This window comes from Leptosomus discolor, chromosome 2, assembly GCF_034619465.1.
Source record: "Leptosomus discolor isolate bLepDis1 chromosome 2, bLepDis1.hap2, whole genome shotgun sequence".
Lineage (NCBI taxonomy): Eukaryota > Metazoa > Chordata > Aves > Leptosomiformes > Leptosomidae > Leptosomus > Leptosomus discolor.
In genome coordinates this window covers 30810782-30831268 of record NC_141392.1, presented here as the reverse complement: position 1 = coordinate 30831268, position 20487 = coordinate 30810782, and the positions used below count along the sequence as shown (strand labels likewise).

The following is a 20487-nucleotide window of genomic DNA, read 5'->3' as shown; positions in this document are numbered from 1 at the left end:
AGTGTTTCAGTAATATATATTGGAAATAAATGGTTTAAATTGGCCCGAAGGAATTTTGGGCACTTAGCTGTGTTTTTTTCTTCTGTGCCTAAATGAAAGTATGTCAAAATTAAACTTTTTTGCTATTAACATTGCATTCCCATTAATATAATTACACTTCTACAAAGTCTTCCAGCATTGCAAGTGTTAAGAAGGAAAGAAAGAAAGAAGAAAGTCAAAGGCAGATCTAGATGATACAATTTCAGAAACCCTGTTGTTTGGTCATATTAGTATCAGTGTCAGTGATGAAGGTATGAATGGTGCAGGGAAAAATACAGTAGATAGAATATGATCTTTCTTCCCTGGAGTATGGGGATTGATGTGTCTTAAGGTTTGGTTTGGGTTTTTTTTTTTAAGTGCTTGCTCTTTCAGCTCTAACAGCAGTGCAACATTATATCAAAAAAAGAATGAAAATTTTAGAAACAAGGAGCTGAAAGGTAATTTGTCATTTTAAAGAAGTGTTGTTAATTCCGAAGACCTTCTACTTCTTTAAACAAAGCATTCTATTAAAAGAGAGGTTAGAAACTTGAAGATAATCAAAACTAGTGTTTATATGAAGTAAATATATCTCAGTATGTAAAGGAAATTATGGAGTCAGATTTAGCACAGGAGAGACTGTACACCTAATGGCCAGAATGGACAAAGTAGTTAAGGGACACAATATAGAAATACAGGTGGAGAGGGTTTTTACAAGAGTGCTTTGCAGTGGTGTGCCTGAGGAATACTTGCAGACCTCGAACATTTTAAATGTAATAGTTCTTTGTAAACCTTCGAACATCTTCAGATTCATTTTCAAGTAGCTAACAGAAAAAGTTGATCTACAGTCTTTGATCCCAGTTCTGTGGCTTCTTAGCCTTTCAGGCACTATGGCACGACGCAGTAAGCCCATGTTTTGTAGTTTGAGCTGACCAACTGTGATGGAGAACAAGGAAGACTTGTCCCGCTGGAAGTGGCAGGAAGCTTCTGAACGTGGGCGTACAGTGGAGAAGAGCATAATGATATTCACCAAGATAGGAATTTTCTATAAAGAGAGAGAGGAAAGGAAGTTGCTTTGGGAAACAGAATTTCCACCAAGGAAAGCACCCTTGCATCAAACAGCAAAGTGAGGTGTTATTACTAAAGAAAATGTGTAGTGTTATACGAAAGTGTACACATATGCCTCTGATACAGACAGTGGATAAGGAGATAAGCCTCTTCCATGATGAGAGACCATATTATTTGTATAATAAAATTGCAGCATCAAAAACTAAGTAGTGGTCTTCAATGCAGTTTCTTAAGACTGGCACACATGATATGATTTCCAGGCACAAAGTAGTGACACCAAGCTGAAAGGGTAAAATGTAGACATGCCATGTATTTGTACAGATTTTTTTCAAATTGCGATTCATTGTATGGCTTATATTTTGCAGGGATATGAAATGCACTAGGGACAGTAGCTTGAATTGCATGAGGTTTAGAGATTAGTATATCGAGTCTTAGTGGTGATGGAATGATAAGCGTTTCTGTGTAAAGTGCATGGAAAATTGGACAGCTGAGAACAAAAGCAAAAGGTCTGAACAGAAACGTCAGTTAAATGAAGGATCCATGTAGCCCAGCGTCCATCTCTGATGGTGGCCGGTAACAGGAGATACTAATGGTACATGGACAACATTACACCTTGTCAATGGGGAAGTGGGTAAGTTAATAATTGTTTTACCAGTTTCTTTCAGGAATACAGCTTGGGTAGGACTAATTGTTGTAGGTACCTAATTTGTAAAAGCACCGTTTCACAGCTGTAGGAACCCCACAAAGTTTCATTCTGTGTTGGTGCACTTACAAATTCTGTGTCAATACGGGGTCTGCAGACAGTCTCCCATAACTGTTTAATAATTTTTATGGAAAAGCAAGTTGGGGGGGGAAATGAAAGGCAACAAACTGCACTGTCTCTTGAATCCTCTAACCCTGCCAAGTTCTGCTCTGTTTTGATGCATGTTACATGCATGCTTTTACAAAGGAGTGTTCCTAGTTTGTGCACTAGCAGTAGGCATAGCCTGCTGTGTTTGACTTCCTGGCAGTGCTGAGTAGGGTCACTTAAATTATCAGTGCTTTTATTTTTGGCTTGGCGCTTTTATAACTTTACTGGAAAACAACGCGTGGCATGGGTGAATCTCTGCTCCTCCAGAATGCCCAGGTACGCTGAGTGACTCGCTAGTACAAAACACTCCAACAGAACGCCTGTACTTCTGCAACGCATCTGTCCTTTACAGTAACTTTGCTGGAAGGCTAATTTGAAAAAAATGGTTACAAAATTAAAAAGTCACAAGTAGTGATGATGACTTATTGAAATTAGATGGTGTAAGTTACGTTGTGTCTTTTCTTCACCTGTACGTGTGCTGGCTACCTTCTTTCTTCCTGTTGGGAAGCCTCGCCTGTACTTGGAAGTCATAGCAAGACAAAATGCACAAAAATACGAAGGCAGACTTGACAGTGATTTCAACTATTGGTTGAAGAAATTATGTTGCTGTGCGGTAATGTGTATTGGGTGTCATGTAAATGCTTAGTGTGTGGTAATTTCATCTAATCAGATGTTGCCGGTTTTGTTCTCAAGTTGCTGAGTCCTGAGGGGGTATCTTGGTTGGGAAGAACTGCAGGATCTGTCCCAGCATGCCCCTTGGATGGGAAATTTTTGGTCTGTTTATAAAATGGTTAGGTCTAAAGTCTCTCCCCCCCCCCCCTTTTTTTTTTTTAAATCAAGTTATTAATTGCTAACTGCTAACGGCTCAAAGCCCATCAACTAATCTCCATAGCTGCAGAACAGTGCTAACAAAATCTGATTTCTTTCTGTGTTTTCTGCAGAAGCATATCTTGGAAGTCTGGTAAGAAGTGGTCAGGTCTCATCTACAATTCCTTACAGTTCGCGGCCCTTGGTGCAAACCACACAAAGGATGTTTTTGACCATCTCATCCTTTTAAACATGAAAATGGGATCTAGAAGTTCTAACCTTGAACTTTAACATATGATTTTATTTTTTCCCTTTCACTAAATGTCATGTAACCAGCAAAAGTGATGGCAATTAAATAAAATAAGGCATTAAAAAACAGGACTGTTAAAAGTGAGACAGAGCTAATTTTTCTAGCAACTTATGGAGGTCTGGTATAAAGTAGTTTGTCTCCAAGTTGGCAACCATCAGAGCTCATGCTAGAGTGTAAGCCAGATATTTAAAGATCTAATATTACAAGTAGAAATCACAAGAGGGTTTGATTTATTCAAAAACCGAGAAAGATCAGACAACCAGAGATGAAGAGCCACGTATGTTTTCTATTATTCCTTCCTTCTAAAAATTAAGTGTATTATTTCCAATTAATAGCAAGTTGGCTTTTTGTTCTTTTCATATTTCAGTAGTGTCCAAAAATAACAGTAAGTTGTGCCGTCACATACTTTTTTAGCAAACAAAACAACCAACCAAAATACTGTGGAATTTGGGGTTTTTTTAAGTTTAAATAAAGTCTTAGAAACTTACATTATATATATTTAAAACTATGAGGGTAATTAGGCACTTGTCTTGAATCATCAATTAAATACCTCAACCTCAGTTTTGTAGCTATGGTAAGAATAACACAAGTAGTTCTGACAGCACAGTAATATTCATTATACTTTATTTCATAGAATACTTTAAATAACTGCATCCTTCCGAAAGTAAAAATGTACCTTTGCATGCACAGGACTATATTACTGTATTCCTGTAAAAAACCAAGACAAGGTGGCAGAAAGGTCTATTGTCTTGTGTATTTTTTTCTGTGCTTGACATATGGTCTTATAAATGGGAATATTTTTGTCCGGGCTGTGGATCCAATCTAGATTAATGTCACTTAAGGTCATTATTACTTTATATCCTCCTCATCACTAGCATATGAGTAATCCCTGCTCAGTAATGTTCCAGCTCTGTATTTCAGCCATGCAAGTTTTGAACAACATTGCTTCTAGCCTCCAGTGAGCGCCCTGGCAAACCTCACTCCTGTCCCATTTTCAGAGACACCCGATCCAAAGGCTGGCTGCCACGTTTTCATGGGCAAATGCTCTTGGACCGCATCCCGTGCGCTCCTTGGCATTGCACAAGTCCCTTGGCTTTGCTCTGAAATCCTGCCCAATGCACTTAGACCTTTCTCTTTTTATACTTCTGGGGCAAGGGAGGAGGGAAAAGACAACTGAGGCAGATGGGGTTTGTATTGACTTCCGACAGCATGAGTCAAAGATGGACATTGTAAGTCTGAACAGAAAAACTGCCCATCACAGTCAGCAACGTGTGTGGCTGAACCGCTGCTCAGATGGGTTGGCAATTTGTCCATGGAAAATATAACTGAACAGAAGTGGTTACTAAAAAGGACTAAGAATAGCAAAGTGACTGTTTTAGGATGGCTGTCATTTCTGCAGGGGATTAAGAGTTAAAATCACTTCTGTGGAGTGCAAAACTCCCTAAGCATGAGCTGCTTCCCTTCCTGCTTCCCCTGTCTGCTTTCCCCCTTAGGTTAATGCCCGGGCAAAGAGGGAGTGGGTGCGTGAGCTGCCCCAAGAACGGATGCCTTGGCCTTTAGGAGGATTTTGGAGCAGGGCAGGGCAGCCTGAGCCCTCGGTCCTTTTCCTTAAAGAGTTCTGCAAAAGTAATGACTGAGCAGCATCAGCAGGGAGAGAGCCTGAGAAGATGCTCGGTGATGAACGCCGCCTCTGGTGTCAACTAAGAGTTGCTCTGAAGGGTGTCCTTACAGCCAGAGGTGGGAAAGAAGGTCAGTAATTTTCAAACCAGCTGCAAGTTACACAATTTATTTTTTTTTTGCATGTTTCTCATTTGGTGACTTTTAGAGCTCTGTGTGAGGGAACTAAATACAAATGCCAAGGAACCAAAACCATGTCAGAGAGAAAATCAAGCATGGTACGTGTGAAATCAGCACTAGCATTTGTTTCGGTTACATAAATGGATGCTTTTCTTTCAGCTGTAATCTGACACAGAAGTGCCATGAAAGGAAGCAGTCTTCATTATTCTATATTTTGGTGTCAAGTGCTTGACTTCACGAAGTAACTGTTTGGTTAGCAAGGTTTTAATTTTAATTTATTATAATTAAATAAACCCCACAACCCTTATGATCCACGGAACCCAAACTGCCTCATGGATCATACCCTTCTCAATCCAGAAGAGCAGACCGACAGCTTTGTCATGGACCAAGTGGTCAGTCAGGACCAGTGGATGCCCTAACTGTTAGCAGCGAATGGTGGTGTGCTGTGTATGGCCCTTGGAGTTCACCAAGTCAAAGGCACGCTGCATGAGGTGATGGCTATGGAGCTACTCACAGCCCTCTTGTGTTAGCATCAAAATAGGTGTAGCAGAACGATGACACTTTAAAGGAATATAAATCTATCACTAAAGTTAGCTGGTTTTCTTAAGAGGCCCAAAATTTACATTTGACAGCAAAACAAGTTGCCTTGGTGAGCAAAGATGCATTTGGCACAGACTGGCTGCCTTACTTTGCTGCAAGTCAAATTTTTGAAAAGGCAGAGGGCACAATATACAGAATGAGGGTAACAGTAGTGAACTTAAGTTCATGTATTAAAAGAGATTTAGTTTAAAAGTGCAAATTCTGTTTTAAAATAAACCTTCATCGATTTTTGTATCAATCTCAACCCCTCCAAAATGCAAATTTGCTGACAGAGCTTGTGAGCTAGTCCGAGGGATGTGAATGGATTTTTTTCTCCTCATTTTACATCCTGAAGATCAGAACTTCCCCAATAAGAGAATGAATCTGCCAGTTATTCTTAAACCTTCATAGTGAACTTGGGTAGCCTGAACTCTCTTTGTTGCAGTTGGATCAGCATCATAGAATTTGATGAGGAGGATGTTCTGAAGACTGCCCCACTGAAATTGTATCACACCTTGAGTGCAATAAAACAACTTTGGTTTGGACTAAATCATTACCCGAGAGAGCTGCAGAAAGCAACCATGCAGGTCAAAACCCATAAAAATAATGAGATGATAAAACCTGTGGAGAAAACCCAGTCCAGGATTTACTTAGTCACCAACTTGGCCTGTTTTTCCAAAACACGTACTTCTAAATTGTCGTATTTAAATCTGTACCATGCTTTGTGTGGGTGTGAAGAGAAATGATCTCTGACTTTGAAAGCCACTGTTCTGTGAGTCCTGGCTTCCTGATTGCCCATAGCGGTTGATGGGGAGAGATGACTACCCTGCTACAACGGCCAGTACGTACCCAGTACACGTATAACTCACTTTCCATCTTTAAAGAATGAAGACAAAACCTTGCAGGGATTTACTACTAGTGGTTATTTTGGCAACAGCTGATGAATGCATATTTGAAGTTTCATTTCTCAAAAGTCCTGTGTCTTATGATTTGGCTCCCGTCTAGTTACAACTGCGAAAGCTGGCTGAGAGAACATCACAATCACACTGAGTTAGGGTTGTTCAAGATGGCAATGGAATGAGCGTTGGAAATAACCATGTGTGGGTGTTGAGTGGCCGGGAGGATGAGGAATGCTATTTAGACAGGTCCAGGATGCTAGAGTATTTTCCTCATGTAAAGTGGCTCATTATCTGGAAAAAACATTATTTTACTGGCTGGAAGTCAAAGAAGGGGCCTCTTTCATACGCAGAGGAAACAACAAGTGTGCCTGGAGAAGACCGCAGGCTTATTTATGCTACCTGTGAAGACCAGTCAGACTTTCAGGGGGATTAATCATGTGGTATCTGAGGGGATTGATCGCAGCCTTTTACAACGGCCGTCAGATGCTATTCTCCTTTTGCATGCCACCATTCAGATAACAGTTCCTGTTCGTATTTGTTGGTGCATTCAGCTGCTTTTTCTGTTGCAAAGTTCCTAAACTAAACTGGAATGGTCGATATAGGGCTGTATTTCGATGTGCTTGCCTCCCCCCACCCTCTTCCCAGACAAATTCTTTGTTAAAGCATTGAAGTTGTCTTGAACTGATTGTTTAAGGTTGTCCTCTCATCTGGTCAAAAGTGATAGGAGAGGGATGTGAGTCTTCTCCTCTTCTACTGCCTTTTCTCAGCATCTCTGTCCTTTAGCGAGTGTCCAAAGCACAGGAACCTCCCAACCCAAAGGTTCACCTATTTGTTGCCTGGAACAACCTTCTTTTGTAAAACGGGGACAAAATGGTTTTGTGTGGTCAGGATCTCTATGCAAAGCAGCTCTCCTGTTGCCTCACAAAAAAAAAAAAAAAAAGCTGAAGAATTATTAGAAAGGAGATCTAAACCATGATGAAAAGCCTGCCTTTCTTGTCACCTGCTAATAAATATTCTTTGTTGCACCTGAAGGCTACAGCTTAGCATCTCTAGCTCCAAATTCTAGGCTGCCTTGAAGGGAAGTAGCTGAATTACTTTGCTATAGGTTTGAAAAAACCTACAAAAACCTAATAAAAATCAGCAGTCCTTGAAGGTTGTAACTAGCAGAGGTATCGAATGGTGTCTCTCTTTTCTTTGTCCATATCATTGTAACAAACTAGTGTGACACCTGAATGTATGTTGTCAGATACGTGGGCCTGACTTGACAGAACCTCATAGATGCATCCTGTGTGGTGCAGGCTTACTCAAAGAAGCTCTGAAATTTATGTCTGCAAGGAATTTCCTCAGTGGAGAAACTATAGGACATGTGTAGAGCACCCATTCCAACCCTGTTTTGACAAGTTTATACTGCTGCGTCTGAAACAGGAGTTGTGAGGCAGCAGAGAGAGGTTGGACTTCATCTTGTTCCCCTGGGCTGAGGCAAATGATTTCGCCTGGTATGGTGTTAGGCAACTCGCCGAGCTTAACAGCCAACGCACACCCCTTACACGTAGCTCCTAACTGCATGCCACTTGCCCCTCTGGAGCAGAACGCTTCCCAAAATCCCGGTCAAAGAAGCTTCCAGCTGCATTGTGTTAAAATGCTTCTTGTAGGGATGTGCTTGTACCCGTGTGAATGTCTGTGGGTCTGCCTGGCTGCAAATGCATTATGATTCTTATTACTGAGCACAGGGGATCACCCCACTCCACGTTTGGTTAAAAAAAACCCCAAAAGTAGCCACTCTCTGAGCTTTTCTTTCAGGAAATGGAAGGTGTCAGTATTAAACCAATACTTTAAGTTCCAAGAAGTAATTAAGCAGTGGCAAAGGTGTCTGCATTTTATTTAATTAACGGTTTCATTATAGTACAGCAAGTGAGATGAAGCCTCACTGAAGCCTCTGGGCTTGAACAGTCACTTTCATTCAGAATAAATTAAAGCAACAGGTAAGCTTTTTATCAAATTAGGAAGTAAAACTAGTAGAGTCTGCTTTGAAACACAGACAAAGTGCAAGAAGAAATCTAAGATAATCAGCAAGAAATAGAACAAAACCAAAACCAGGCATTAAAACACAGCTGGAAACCTTGTAAAAGGAATAAAGGAAGCCTTTCACTTCAAACCTGTATGCTGAGGAATGATTTACAGAATGAGATCACCTTTTTATTGGAGTAGCACCACAAATCTAGAGACAAGCAAGGACCAGAAAATAGGAAAAACCAAGAAGTATTTGGCCAGTTTGGAAACTGTCACCGGCAGCAAGGGACAAGTTAAGTAAAAGCGTCAAAAACCAAGTGAAAACAGACATTTGGATTTGAAATCCAGTTCTCCTGGAGAATGGGGTAGGACCAAACATTGACACTGTTTTTAGCTTCTCCCCTAAAGAAAGAAGGATGCCGTGATCACACTGTCCATCCATCAGTCTGTCAGCCTGCCTTCGTAATTTGAACCTGCTGGCCAACTTCAAGGAGATTTGACAGAAAGGTCAAGTCAAAATATGCGTAGCTCAGTCAGCCACATGTTCTGCTGCCTCCTCCTTGGCCAACAGACAGGGGAAGTGAACAGAGAAAGGGAAAAAGGGGGCGGGGGGGCAGAAGGTGCATAGGACCTTATGCATGACAGAGAGGTGAATGCACAAGGACAAATCGAAGCTGCTCTGGTAGTGGCCAACGCTGTGTGTCGAAGAAAGGGCTGCAGCCAGAAGGCAAGTGCATGGCAGCACTTCCACAAAACACCCTACCTTTCCCCAAAAATCAATTTGCCTAGGTTGGATGTAACTATTGCCATCTGAGAGGCAAAAAAAGTACCTTGTAGAATCTCCTTGGTTCACTTCAGCATCGCTGTCAAGAATAATGAGGAATTCTTAAAAAAAAAATTGGCAACAGAGCAACTCTAAATTGGGATTTGGACCTCACGTTAAAATCTGTGAAAGGAGGCCAAAGAATTTCTAAGGGTTTGTGGACTTCACGTTTTTTCCTTGTAGTTTTATCCAACAGAAGAGGAAGCACCTGGTAACGTGGAAGACAAAAGCTGATCTCCATAAGCCACATAGTTCTGCGTGCCAAAAACGTGTCTTGAAAAAGGAGACTTGCATTTGTTCTTGACATTTTTTGCATCATTAAAAAAATTTAAGGCTGGTCTTTTGGAAAAAAAAACCCAAACCAAAAATTAACAGAAGCACATTGTTATTTATTGGGAAAAAAGCCATAAAAGGGGTTTCTGGGATTATAAGGCAGGCCAGGAAGGAGCCTCCTGAATGCCTGGGGAGATGCTACGTAGGAAGATTAGGACACAGTGGAGATGGAATAAAGTCTGGGGGTAAAAAGGTTAGTTTCCAGATTTTTTGTTTGGTTCTTGCCAGTTCAGCAATCAAATTTCTGTTAATGTTTAATACACAATATAACTTGTGTACAACACGGCGGCCATAGGCTAAAATGTATTCACCACAATCGTGAGACCAGATGATGTTTCTCTTACGTGGTAACAATGGTCGGAAGTGTAAGGAATCGATTACTAGTTATTGTTTGCTTTGAAATCTATTTTGGCTAGTGAATGAAATCGATGGAACAGGCTGCCCAGAGAGGTTGTGGAGTCTCCTCTGGAGACATTCAAAACCTGCCTGGACGTGTTCCTGTGTGATCTACTCTAGGTGGTCCTGCTCTGGCAGGGGGGTTGGATGATGATCTTTCGAGGTCCGTTACAACCCCTAACATGCTGTGAAGTGCTGTAGAAACTTGATTTGTAAAATTTCCCTTTGAAGATGTAGTTTGGCTGAAGCAGGTGATTTCCGCATGGCTGGTTTGCAGAGAACGAATGATACTGTCCACTGGTGCAGGAACCACTGCAACAGCTACATGCTGTGCTCACTTTTAGGAAAAGAAGAATGGGGAGGAGTTAAAATCTGTTTCATCTGGAGGGCTCAGGAGAATCTTTCATATAATATATATCTTATCACTTCTCATGTTGGAGCTTGAGCTCAGGGAAAACCTCTGGAACCAGGGAAAACTCTTCAGTGAATTCTGCAGAAAGAACAACTGTGTCTCGATCTTATAAAAATTTTACAGTTTCAACTTGAAAAAGCTGACCTTTGCAAATGAAAGTTTGAGGTGTCAGCTGAGATAAATGTACTCTACAATGAAAGTCCGTAAGGGCTTCTGGTCTTGTTTCACAGATCTATGAAGAAGAGCAGGGGTAAGCATGAGGGCACTTTGGCACTGGGATAACGAAGTGGCATGCATGTACGCAGCCGGGTCCCAAGACTGACAGCAGCAATCATCTGAGAAGGTATCAAGGCAACAGGATTTATATATGTCTGCCTGCATTCCTAGGAAGGTGGCTTTAGAAAATGATGTTGAGTCCCCTCTACAACAAAGTGGGCAGAACTTAATATCTCTGTAACAGTACACAAGACTCAAATGTCCGTTGAAGCAGGAAGATGCAAAATACCCCCATTGTTGTAACAATTTCCTGACAGGCCTATTACCAACAATATTTATTTGCAATCAGTACATTTTGTTGTGTTCCAGCCAGCTATCAGAAGTCACAGGTCTGCTGGGAGCAAGGTAATGAAGCCAGAGGCCACTGCCCCCCCCTCCTTACACACAACCCAGCTCAGCGGCTGGACGCTGTTTCCGTTAGGTTTTCTCGCCGTTGGTGAAGATGTTGCCGAAAGGCAGGGAAAAAAAGACAGCCCAAAGGCCCAACAGCCCGCGAAAGGGCCGGTACGTGGGCCATGCCCGCCTCCCACCCCACCTCCCCACAGCCCCTGCTTCCCCTCATCCCGCCCGCCCAGCGCCTTCCCCTTGGGGAGGCCTCGGCCGCCATTTCCCCCACCCCGCGGGGAAGCCGACGGCCCCGGCCCCCACCTGGGCGCTCTCTAAGGCGCCTCCGGAGTCGCCCGGGCAGCAGCGCCCGCCTGAGAGGCAGCAACCGAACAGAGCCACCACTTCACTCCGCCCTGGCCCTGCCCGCCACCCTCACGGGTAAAGCGCGGGCGCCGGGCCCCTTAGCTGCCGCCACAGCTCCCTCCCCCCGGCTGAGCCCCGCCCCCCACCGCGATTGGTGTTCCCGCGGGAGCTGGCGTCGCATTCGCCTTCCGAGCCGCCAATCGGCTTTACGCCATTTCCGGTCGCCTGCCTCGCCTCGCCCAATCGGAGGGAGGCAGTGGGAGGGACGCCTCATCCTCACCGAGGCAACGGGAGGGTGGACGGTTCCGGGTGTGCGCGAGGCTGGCGGCGGTGGCGGGTGAGTGCTTCGTGCCTGGTTCCGCCCTGCCCCGCCTTAGCCCGCCGGTCCCCGCCTCCCCCCGGCCCGTCCTCTCCCCCCTCCCCGCGCTCCCTTATCCTCCCCCCGGGGCTCCGCGGGCGGCTGTGCACCGTAACGGCCGCGCCGCGAGGCGGCCGCGCAGGCTGGAGCGGTCGGGTGCGCTGCCGCCGCCGGGGGCTCCCCCGGGTGACGTCACCCCCCGCCGCTGCAGCCCCGTTTCCCGGGAGGGGGGTGGGACCCCTGAGCGTTGCCGCGGCCGCGGCGGCGGCTGCGCCCCAAGGCGGTAACGGGGCTGAGGGCGCGCCGGGCTGCGCCACCTTCCCGCTGGGCGGCCCCCGGGCCTCTTCCGCCGCGGGTTTGTGGCAGTCCCTGGGGGCTTCGGTGCAGCGGCCGGTCTCGCCGAGGGTTGGTTTTTTTCCTCAAATAAAAGTTTCTTTTCGACTTTTGTTTCGTGGCTGCTCGTTGCTCCTTTCCTCGTGGGCTTCTCCGTTGCCGCCCGTTCGCCCTCGATGGGAGAAGCGCGCGGGGCTGAGCGCTTTCCTCTCGCCCTATTGCTCTTCCCGCCTCAGGCCTCTTGCTGTAAAACCCAAAAGCTCTTCCAGAACGGACTCGTCCCTGTTGCCGGTCTCTCCCTTCGCCCCGCTGCCGCGTCTGGGTTCGCTCTGTAGGGCTGTGTACTGTGCCGCGGGCGCTGAGCAGGGCTGGGAGCTGGGGGGGGGTGGGGTGGGGTGGTGGTGGCGAGGGTCACCCCTCGGCTGGCGGAATGGCTGTGGTGGTGCGCTGCAAGACTCGGCGACTCCTGCCTTGGGTGTGATGCTCGAGTTACTCACGTTTATCTGAGTGCCTGTGTAGGATTCAGTGTTACTTTTTCAGCGCAGTAAGTGCTTTGGGCTACTTTGTTAAAATCGATATGGTTCGTGTTCTTCAGGAATCAAACTACCTTTCTCCACCACTTCTCCAGATGTAGAAGTGTGAACTGTGTGGCGAGGAGGGCTGAGATCAGAGGTGATGGATGTCTGACAGCCAGGAAGGAGAACAGATAAATCATAGAAGAAAGGGGAGGGTTGGGTGCACCCGGAGCTTTCCAAGTGAAAGCAGCGGGTTTGTGAAGGAAATCTGAAAGGACTTGAAGAACGGTTTGAGATGGAAGGGGTTTGACAAAATCCAGTTCATATGGAGGAAGTGTTACAAACTGAAGGAAATTACTGAGATAGGTTCACCGCACAGTTTCTGGTAAAAATAAACGCAGCCTCGGACCCAGGTGTATGTAAAGGCCTAGTAAGGGTTTTCAGCCTGGACTTAGTCTTTAAGTGGTGCCTGTATCTTCATTTTCAAAACTGGTTTAACTACCATCATTATTACTTTCCCTAACACCACACTATTTCATCCATTTCTTCAAGGATGTAGGTTCCTTACTCGCTTCTCTGCCACTTTACTGAAGTCTTTGTCATGCCCCTGTTGCTGTGAGGATGTTCTTTGAGGCGTGGTAAGATGCAGCAAAGTAGTTTGTAAGAAACAGGCTGTGTTTCAGCTTACTGCCTGTACCAATGGCTGCTGGAGCTTTCTTCATCATTATTAGCAAAAAAGGAAGTAAATGCAGTGATTAGGACTTTAATTGTAGCTCTGAAGTTTATACAGGAGACCATTACAAATGGATGTAGTCCATAAATGCTTTTTTCTCTGTAGAGTCCATGTAATGTAGTGGTCTTTCATTTTATATAAATATATATAAAAGTAAGTTCATATTAAATTTTGAAGTCTGAATTTTTGGATATATGAAGATACCTATATACATTTAGCATGTAAGAAAAAACAAGCAGAAATAAATAACTCTTAGAAAGCTGGGCTAATTTTCATTATTGAAAGGATGGTTGTGGTAAACCAGCAAGTTTGTCTGCTCTGTGCCAGTGCTGAATCTCGCTAAGCATAGTTTGTATTGTTTTGTTTGTTTCAAGGGAGTGGTGTTTAATTACTGGAGTGAGCCATACAGCCTTTGCAAAATCTGGAGTTTAAGTCCTATGTATTAAACATCTCGTTCTTTTCACTTCTATTCACCTTCTAGTATTCTTAGGGTACTAGCAGACCCTTTCAAGGTGGCAGGAGTGATAGACATCGTACTGGAATATCTTGATATGTTGTAGAGGTTTTCTCCATTCGTGCATTAACGCTATATGCTTTTTTCAGTTCCTGAATTAATTCAACGTGAATGTCTCTGGTTTTAATTTTACCTGCTGAACTAGAGAAACAATATTGTGTTAGGATTAACATGTATTAGGCCGTGGATAAGAGGAGCAATAAATACAGTGAATTTTTTTCTGACTCTTGAAAAGATACAGAGTTCTGTACTTTAGCTTGGGAGCTTTTTTGTTTTGTATATTAGAAAATACTGACAGTTTTTCCATTATAAATATTAAATTCTATAAACAACTTAAGGGTTACGTTCAAAACCAGATAGGGTCACTAAATTATTTGAGATTGACTTAAGCATGTGTGGTTCCCTGATAATCATGGTAGCTAGCCTTACAGTAGGTAAACTTCGTTTCACTGCGTTAGGCTTATTTGGTGCATTTTTTTTTTTTTAGAAATACTTTGCTATTAAAAAAAAAAGTTAATTGTTTTCTTCTTTGCCCCCTGCAAATTACTGGAGAATAATAAGGGTAAGGGATGAAAAAGTATGGAAGAGTAGGAGTTTGTTATAGGATCTTAAACAGCTGTTTCCTGCAAAAGAAAGGAAGAGGTATAGCGTTTTTAAGTGTTACTTGCTTGCTGCAGTTCTTATATGACTGTTGAATTTGTGTTAATACACAGATTCTACATCTCCAATGTAAAATGTAGACACAAAATCAGGCAGGCAGATGCCAGTGTGTGATTTGAGGACAGGAGATTCTGCCGTGCAACCATATATACTATCTTTCAGCTCTTGTCAGCATTGCTACAGTGCTGCCTAGGACTTTCCACACAAGCAGGGAATGGTGCTTTTCAAAAGTGAAGATTGTGACTATGGGGCATCATCATATTAAAAACTAGTCAGGCGTGATGGGTGGAGAAGTAAGTTATGCTGTTGAGTGAAAGATGACTACAGAAAGCAGCTTTCTCTCAGTCATGGGCAAGCTTTATATCAGCAATTCCCTACAATGTATGGCAAGATAATTAGGTTCAAGTTAAGTTGTAACGAAAAGGCTGCTTTCAACTTGTGGTGTGGACTTTGATTATTTTAAGTCTCATTAATAGTGTTAGCTAGGGAAGCCCTTCTTTCAAGAGGCATACTCTCCTTTTTTCAAACCTCTTTTCTGAAAGTTCTTTCTGAAGTTATTTCTGTGAAATTCACCTCTCAAAATCAGTATCTAACTTATGCATGTGTTTTGGTTTTAGGATGATTCCTCTCCAGAGTTTATTTTTGAATGGAAGCATGCCCTTTTCCAGTAGAAGATGGTGATCCTAATGTATGATCATGGAGAAGGGGATAAGTTCAGTAGAAGTGTTACCTTCCAAATCATCTCAGGTTACAGCTGTAAAAGTGGTGGTCAAAGAGCCCGAAACAAAGCAAACCCAAAGAGGGAAACGAGTGGGATTTGTGCTTGTCCATGCAGGTAAGATGCAGAAGCTGGAATGGAAATAGTGTGTATGCAGATTAAATCTCAGCTAAGATTTTGTGTTGGCTTTGGACCACTACCATGTTAATGAAGTGACATTAGCTTTGGGTGTGGATCTGGGAGTGGAGGGTTTGATTAGAAGTTGCATTGGCTGGCGGATCTTGCAAATTGTTAATAATGTTCTGAATGGGTTTTTTGGGTTTGTTTTGTTTTGTTTTCCTCCTTGACAAAGAAAACCCCAAACAAAATCCCTAAATTAAATAGTTATAAAATATCAAATTCTGCAGTTATCTGCTAAGCTTGGGAAATCTATGAAATGTGAGACATTTTTCCGTATATTTCCTTACCCTCCAGAAAGATCAAACATAGCTCTTTCATTACTGACAGTTGCTTGTCTAGCTTGTCCGTAAGGACAGTCTAATTAAGACTTTTTGAAACCTGTTTAGGCCATTTGTGGCAGAACTTCATTATTTTCACCCTTTTGAAAGTTTTCCTCCAAGTCTATATTTTTTTTTGAATCTTTCATATTTAAGTGAATTACTATTTGTTTTTTTCCACATGTAGTGAAGAAGTCATCTACTCAGATGTGATACAAAAATGACGTGTTATATCTGTCTTGTTCATAAATTCTTTTCTAATAGGTTCTTTCTTAAATACTGTTAAAACTTGAAAATATTAGGGATGCTTATATCTGGCTGTGTATTTGTTTTTGGCATATGTGTGATGATGAGGTAAAATTGAGCAGAGTAGCCTGATGACACCTAAAATATTTGAAAAACCAACATGCTACTTTGTTTATAATATCCTTACAGTAAAAAAAACCCAACATCCCCCCCAAACCTCAAAAAAACCCTCAAAGAACTTGTTCTGGGTTGATATTTGACACCCCCGTTATTCTATTTTAAGAGCAAATAGAATTGCTCAATATGTTTTCCATTGCTGGATTACTTTGTTTAAAATTCTTTTTCTTTCACTGCTAGAGTTAAAACTTTTTTTTATTAGAGTTTCTCAAAGCTAACCTTTCTAAAGGTAAGGAAAGGGAAGTTGAGATAAATACAACAGTATTTTTCAAGTTCAAAACCCAAGAAAAACAGAAGGATTTAAATATCAGCGTGCTAGTCTTGTCTGTTATTTTTCTGATGCTGTTTTTAGTTGAATACTGGGCACTGATAAATTTTTCAGGTGTGGAAGTAGCGAGTAGTGGTTACAAAACAGGACAAAATGGTTATATGCAAAAGGATAGCCATGAAGACTGAAAATGAGAAAAAGGTGAAAAAAATTGTATGATCTTTATTTTCAGGAACTCTCCTGGTTCTAAAGCAGCAGTAATGAGCTCTAAATATGTAGTGTAAGCATGAGAAGATGAACAGAAGAATGGTGATTGCAAACTTGCAGATCTGCAGAAAGGGAAAATTTGAGTACATCTTAAAACCAAGGTTTTTTCCCAATGATGGACAATAAATAAAAAAAACTATGCTGGAAGTCCTCCAAGAATGGGCAAAACTGCGATCTCTTGGAGAATGTTTATAGGAACAGATTGTGCGATGCTGAGATTTATACCTGTGTGCTTCTGCATATTTGCTCTGTATCCTGTATTTTACTGAGTGTATTCAAATTAGTGTTAGAATGCGTGAGGTTGTCAATCATTGATAGAAAAAAGGGAATGCCAGTGTAATCCAGAATAACGAAGGCTGTGTCTGTCTGTAGCTTAATTCTTCATGCGAACTATAGGCTGTAGTTTGACAGGTAGTATAATCTTTTTTCTTTTTACCTTGATTGTAGGTGCAGGTTATCACTCCGAATCCAAAGCTAAAGAATACAAGCATGTGTGCAAAAGAGCCTGTCAGAAGGTATGTCTTAGCAGCTCCGCAGTCTCGTAGTCAGTATACAAGGAATATATTTGGTAGCACTATCCCTTCAGTATGAACGAGCATATCTGGGTTTAGCTACCCAGGCTGAATGCATTTGTAGAGGAAAAATGGAGCAGCAACAGTTAACGTGATGCGGAATCAATAGAGTGCACGGCCATGAGGTGCAGCAATGTTCTCTCATCAGTGGTGGCAAATAGCACGCACCAAAGGAAGGGGGGGCAGGAACAGGAGAAGGTCACGGTGGGACCATACAAGGAGTATTCCTGCAGCTTCCTGCACTGTTCCCAAGGCTCTGGGATTTCTGGAGCTAAATATGGTGTCTTTTATCAATGTCTACTCTTTTTGGAATTTATTTAAACTCTAGCATCCAAATTGCTCGATGAATGCAGGGATTTCTAGAATTCTTTTCTTCTTGATAGCTCTTCTTAATAGGAGAGGAGGTAGAAACAGGAAAATCAAAACCCTCTTCCCAAAGCTGGGGAGACATGGCAAGACTTTCATTTCCATTGAAGGTAATTTTTTTGTTATCTTCTCCAATAACTTAGCTTCGGAGCAGGCAAGTCCTGCCTACTAAGTGTTGAATGAGAAGCTGGAAGACCTGTCTCCAAAATTTCTCATGCCTTTTGCTTTCTCCAGGAAGAAGGAGCTGGGGAGCTTGGCAGGCTTTTTAGAAGAGTCTCAGAGTTGGCCTCTGATAATTATCACTTCATCTTCCAATTCTGTTGCTCAATCCTAATACCTGTGTAATTTTGTAATGAGAAGCCTCAAAAATCAGCCAGACTTAACACTAACTTCATTAAAGTTGTGCATTAGCCCTGATGATATGAATTTTCCAGCTAATTATGTGTGAAAAAAGGTTGTTTGCTGTTGAATTTAGGTCTGTTTTGAGATTCCATTTGGTTCCTTAAGCTAAACAGCCAACATAGGTAACTGATGTGAAGAGCAAACAGTCAGAGGTTTGTCTTGCAACTGAGGATGCAGCCGTAGTTGTTTTCTGGGGTTCCCTGGGAGAACTGGACTGTAAGGTCTTGTCCACTATGGATTGAAAAAATAATATTAGGCTCTAGAAGTTCATTTTTGTGTGTGTATGTATTTTGAGATAAAGATTTGTCTTACCTGATCTGCTTTTGTGTGTTGGCTTTTAGATGAGCTTACTTGTAGATTCTGTTCCATGTCATCACAATTGCCATAGATGGTACTAGGGACTTTTGTTGAATCTTGGAAGGAAAATTAGAAACTTCTTGAATGAAACACTTAAGAATTTGAGGACACCAGGTATAAGAATTTATTTTGCCATAAATTTGACTACTAAGTGCAGTGTCACAATGTCCAAGTAGTAAAATCATGCCTTCAGATCTGCCCTTGCTTGGTGCATACTATTTCAAGTTTTCCAGTGCCACTTGTTTTTATGTCCTCTTATTTTAAACTAATTGATGAAGGTTTTGTTTTGTACAGGACTGGGAAAAGACAGAATATTAGACTTTCCTAATCATCAACTAAAAATTCTGTTTTTCAGGCAATTGAAAAGCTACAGGCTGGTGCTCTTGCAACAGATGCAGTGACTGCAGCACTTATAGAATTAGAGGTATGAATTTCTGACTAGTAGTAAATGTGTCTCTCAGGTACACTGCCAGATTTTCCTGTGAGAAGGTATTAGTTCAAATGGGAAATCTGCTGAGATTTCTGGTTTTGTGCTATGCTAATTTTGTCTTTTGCTTTTCCATTAAATTTTGGAGTAAATTTATTTTAAAACTTTCTAAAAATGCAAACTGAATAAAAATTGTTTAGCTGGTGCAATTTGGTTGTCATCTTAGGAATGCATTATCAGATAGTCATTAATATTTACAAATAAATACAGTCATGAAAGACTTATTGAACACTTTGTAGGGAGCTTTATCTCTGGTTTACTGAGCTACAGGCAGGCTGTACTAGCTCTGCGGTTTACATAGATAAATTCTTGATGAAGTCTTTATTCCTTTTGTTTGCATTAGTAACTCACACTGAGTTATGTTTCACTTCTTGAAATGATGATCCAAAGAATTTAGATGTAGTTGGTCTTTAGTAGTTCTGTTAACGCTGTCTCTGAGTATGCTTTCTTGGGTAGTGTTAGTCATATCTTTTTCAGTTCTTCGGAATAATTCTACAAGAGCGATTGCATAAACTTAATGCTGCTTGTCTCTACATCCAATTAAAGCACTCTGTGAAAATAAAGTACGAATTTTAAGTTCTCATTGGTCATGCAACATACTTTTGCTATGCACTTAAATTAGTGCAATTCCCGAAAGCTACTTTGTGTCTGTATGATCTCTGGCACAGGGTAAGAAGCAGGCTGTTCAGATAGTGCTTTTTCTGATTTTTATGACAAAATATGCGTAGAAGAATAGGACAAGCAATGCTTTTATTTCAAAATAATACTGGTTAATTAAGATAGAAAGTCTTGATAATCATAGAGAGATGAGCAGCTGTTTGTGAGGTTTTTGGAAAAGTGTCTTTTTGGAGTGGTGACATTTTTACAGCATCTGACTTCAGTGAAGGGGCCCTGCGAAATAATGTAGTAGAGAGTAAAGGCTAAAAGAATTTCTGGGGTATAAATGAGGCAGTTTGGTTATTGTCCTAGGTCCCTTGAAACACTCTTGTAAGGAGTAATTGCTACTTCCTCTCTAACTTTATTGGTAAAGAAGGAAGGCAAAGTAAGTGTTGTGCTGTAAAAATAATTTCCTGGGTTTGGAATTTATGGTAGTATTCTGACAGGATTAGCCCTGGATTTGCTTACACATATTTAGGAAAGTGTTAATTAACATACTTGATAGGGTTAGCATAAAGCAGGCAGTACGTACTTTAATATGCGTTAGACATGCTGACTAGGAGCCAAGACTTCAGTCATGCTCTTAACTTGGCGAGCTTTTTAGCTTCAAACAGTACTTTTGGTCTCCACTGAACTGTTCAAATATGCTTTCATGTGTTACGTTACGTACTAGAATACAGCTACGTGAAAACAAAAGGTATCTCTCTAATGGAATTATTTATAATGCACTTCCATAAACTTACTGAGGCTGCTGTTACTCCACAAAATTTTTTTGTGTGTCAGTTCCCTCCTCAGTGGGGAGAAAAACCAAACCCCAAACCTACTTTGTGATTTGTATCATGTTTCTGAGCTATGCAGAAGAAAACATGTTTTAAGAAGTTTAACTTACCGGTTCTGTATTTCTTTGCAGCTGTGCCTGGGGTAAATATTTTATCTGTTTTTGTTATCCCCAAGAGACTTCTTTTTCTTTAGTAGATTTAAATTCTCTGAAGTGACATCTGTGTAAGAAGTTACGGCTTTAAGATGAAATTAAAACCTTTTTATGAAAATACTCCAATCAGAAACCCTTTTCTCCTCGTCTGTCGTGCTACTATT

The 20487-nt window shown here is 41.8% G+C and overlaps 1 protein-coding gene across 1 annotated transcript in view; it reads left to right on the top strand.

Annotated features, from left to right (window-relative positions):
• The first annotated feature begins 11563 nt into the window (after positions 1 to 11563).
• TASP1 (taspase 1) overlaps positions 11564 to 20487 on the top strand; it is an 87395-nt gene continuing 78471 nt past the window's right edge. The window contains 4 exon segments of the mRNA XM_086460834.1: positions 11564 to 11602; positions 14996 to 15213; positions 16999 to 17066; positions 18604 to 18672. Coding sequence (XP_086316960.1) covers positions 15069 to 15213; positions 16999 to 17066; positions 18604 to 18672 — 282 coding nt within the window. The 5' untranslated portion in view covers positions 11564 to 11602; positions 14996 to 15068.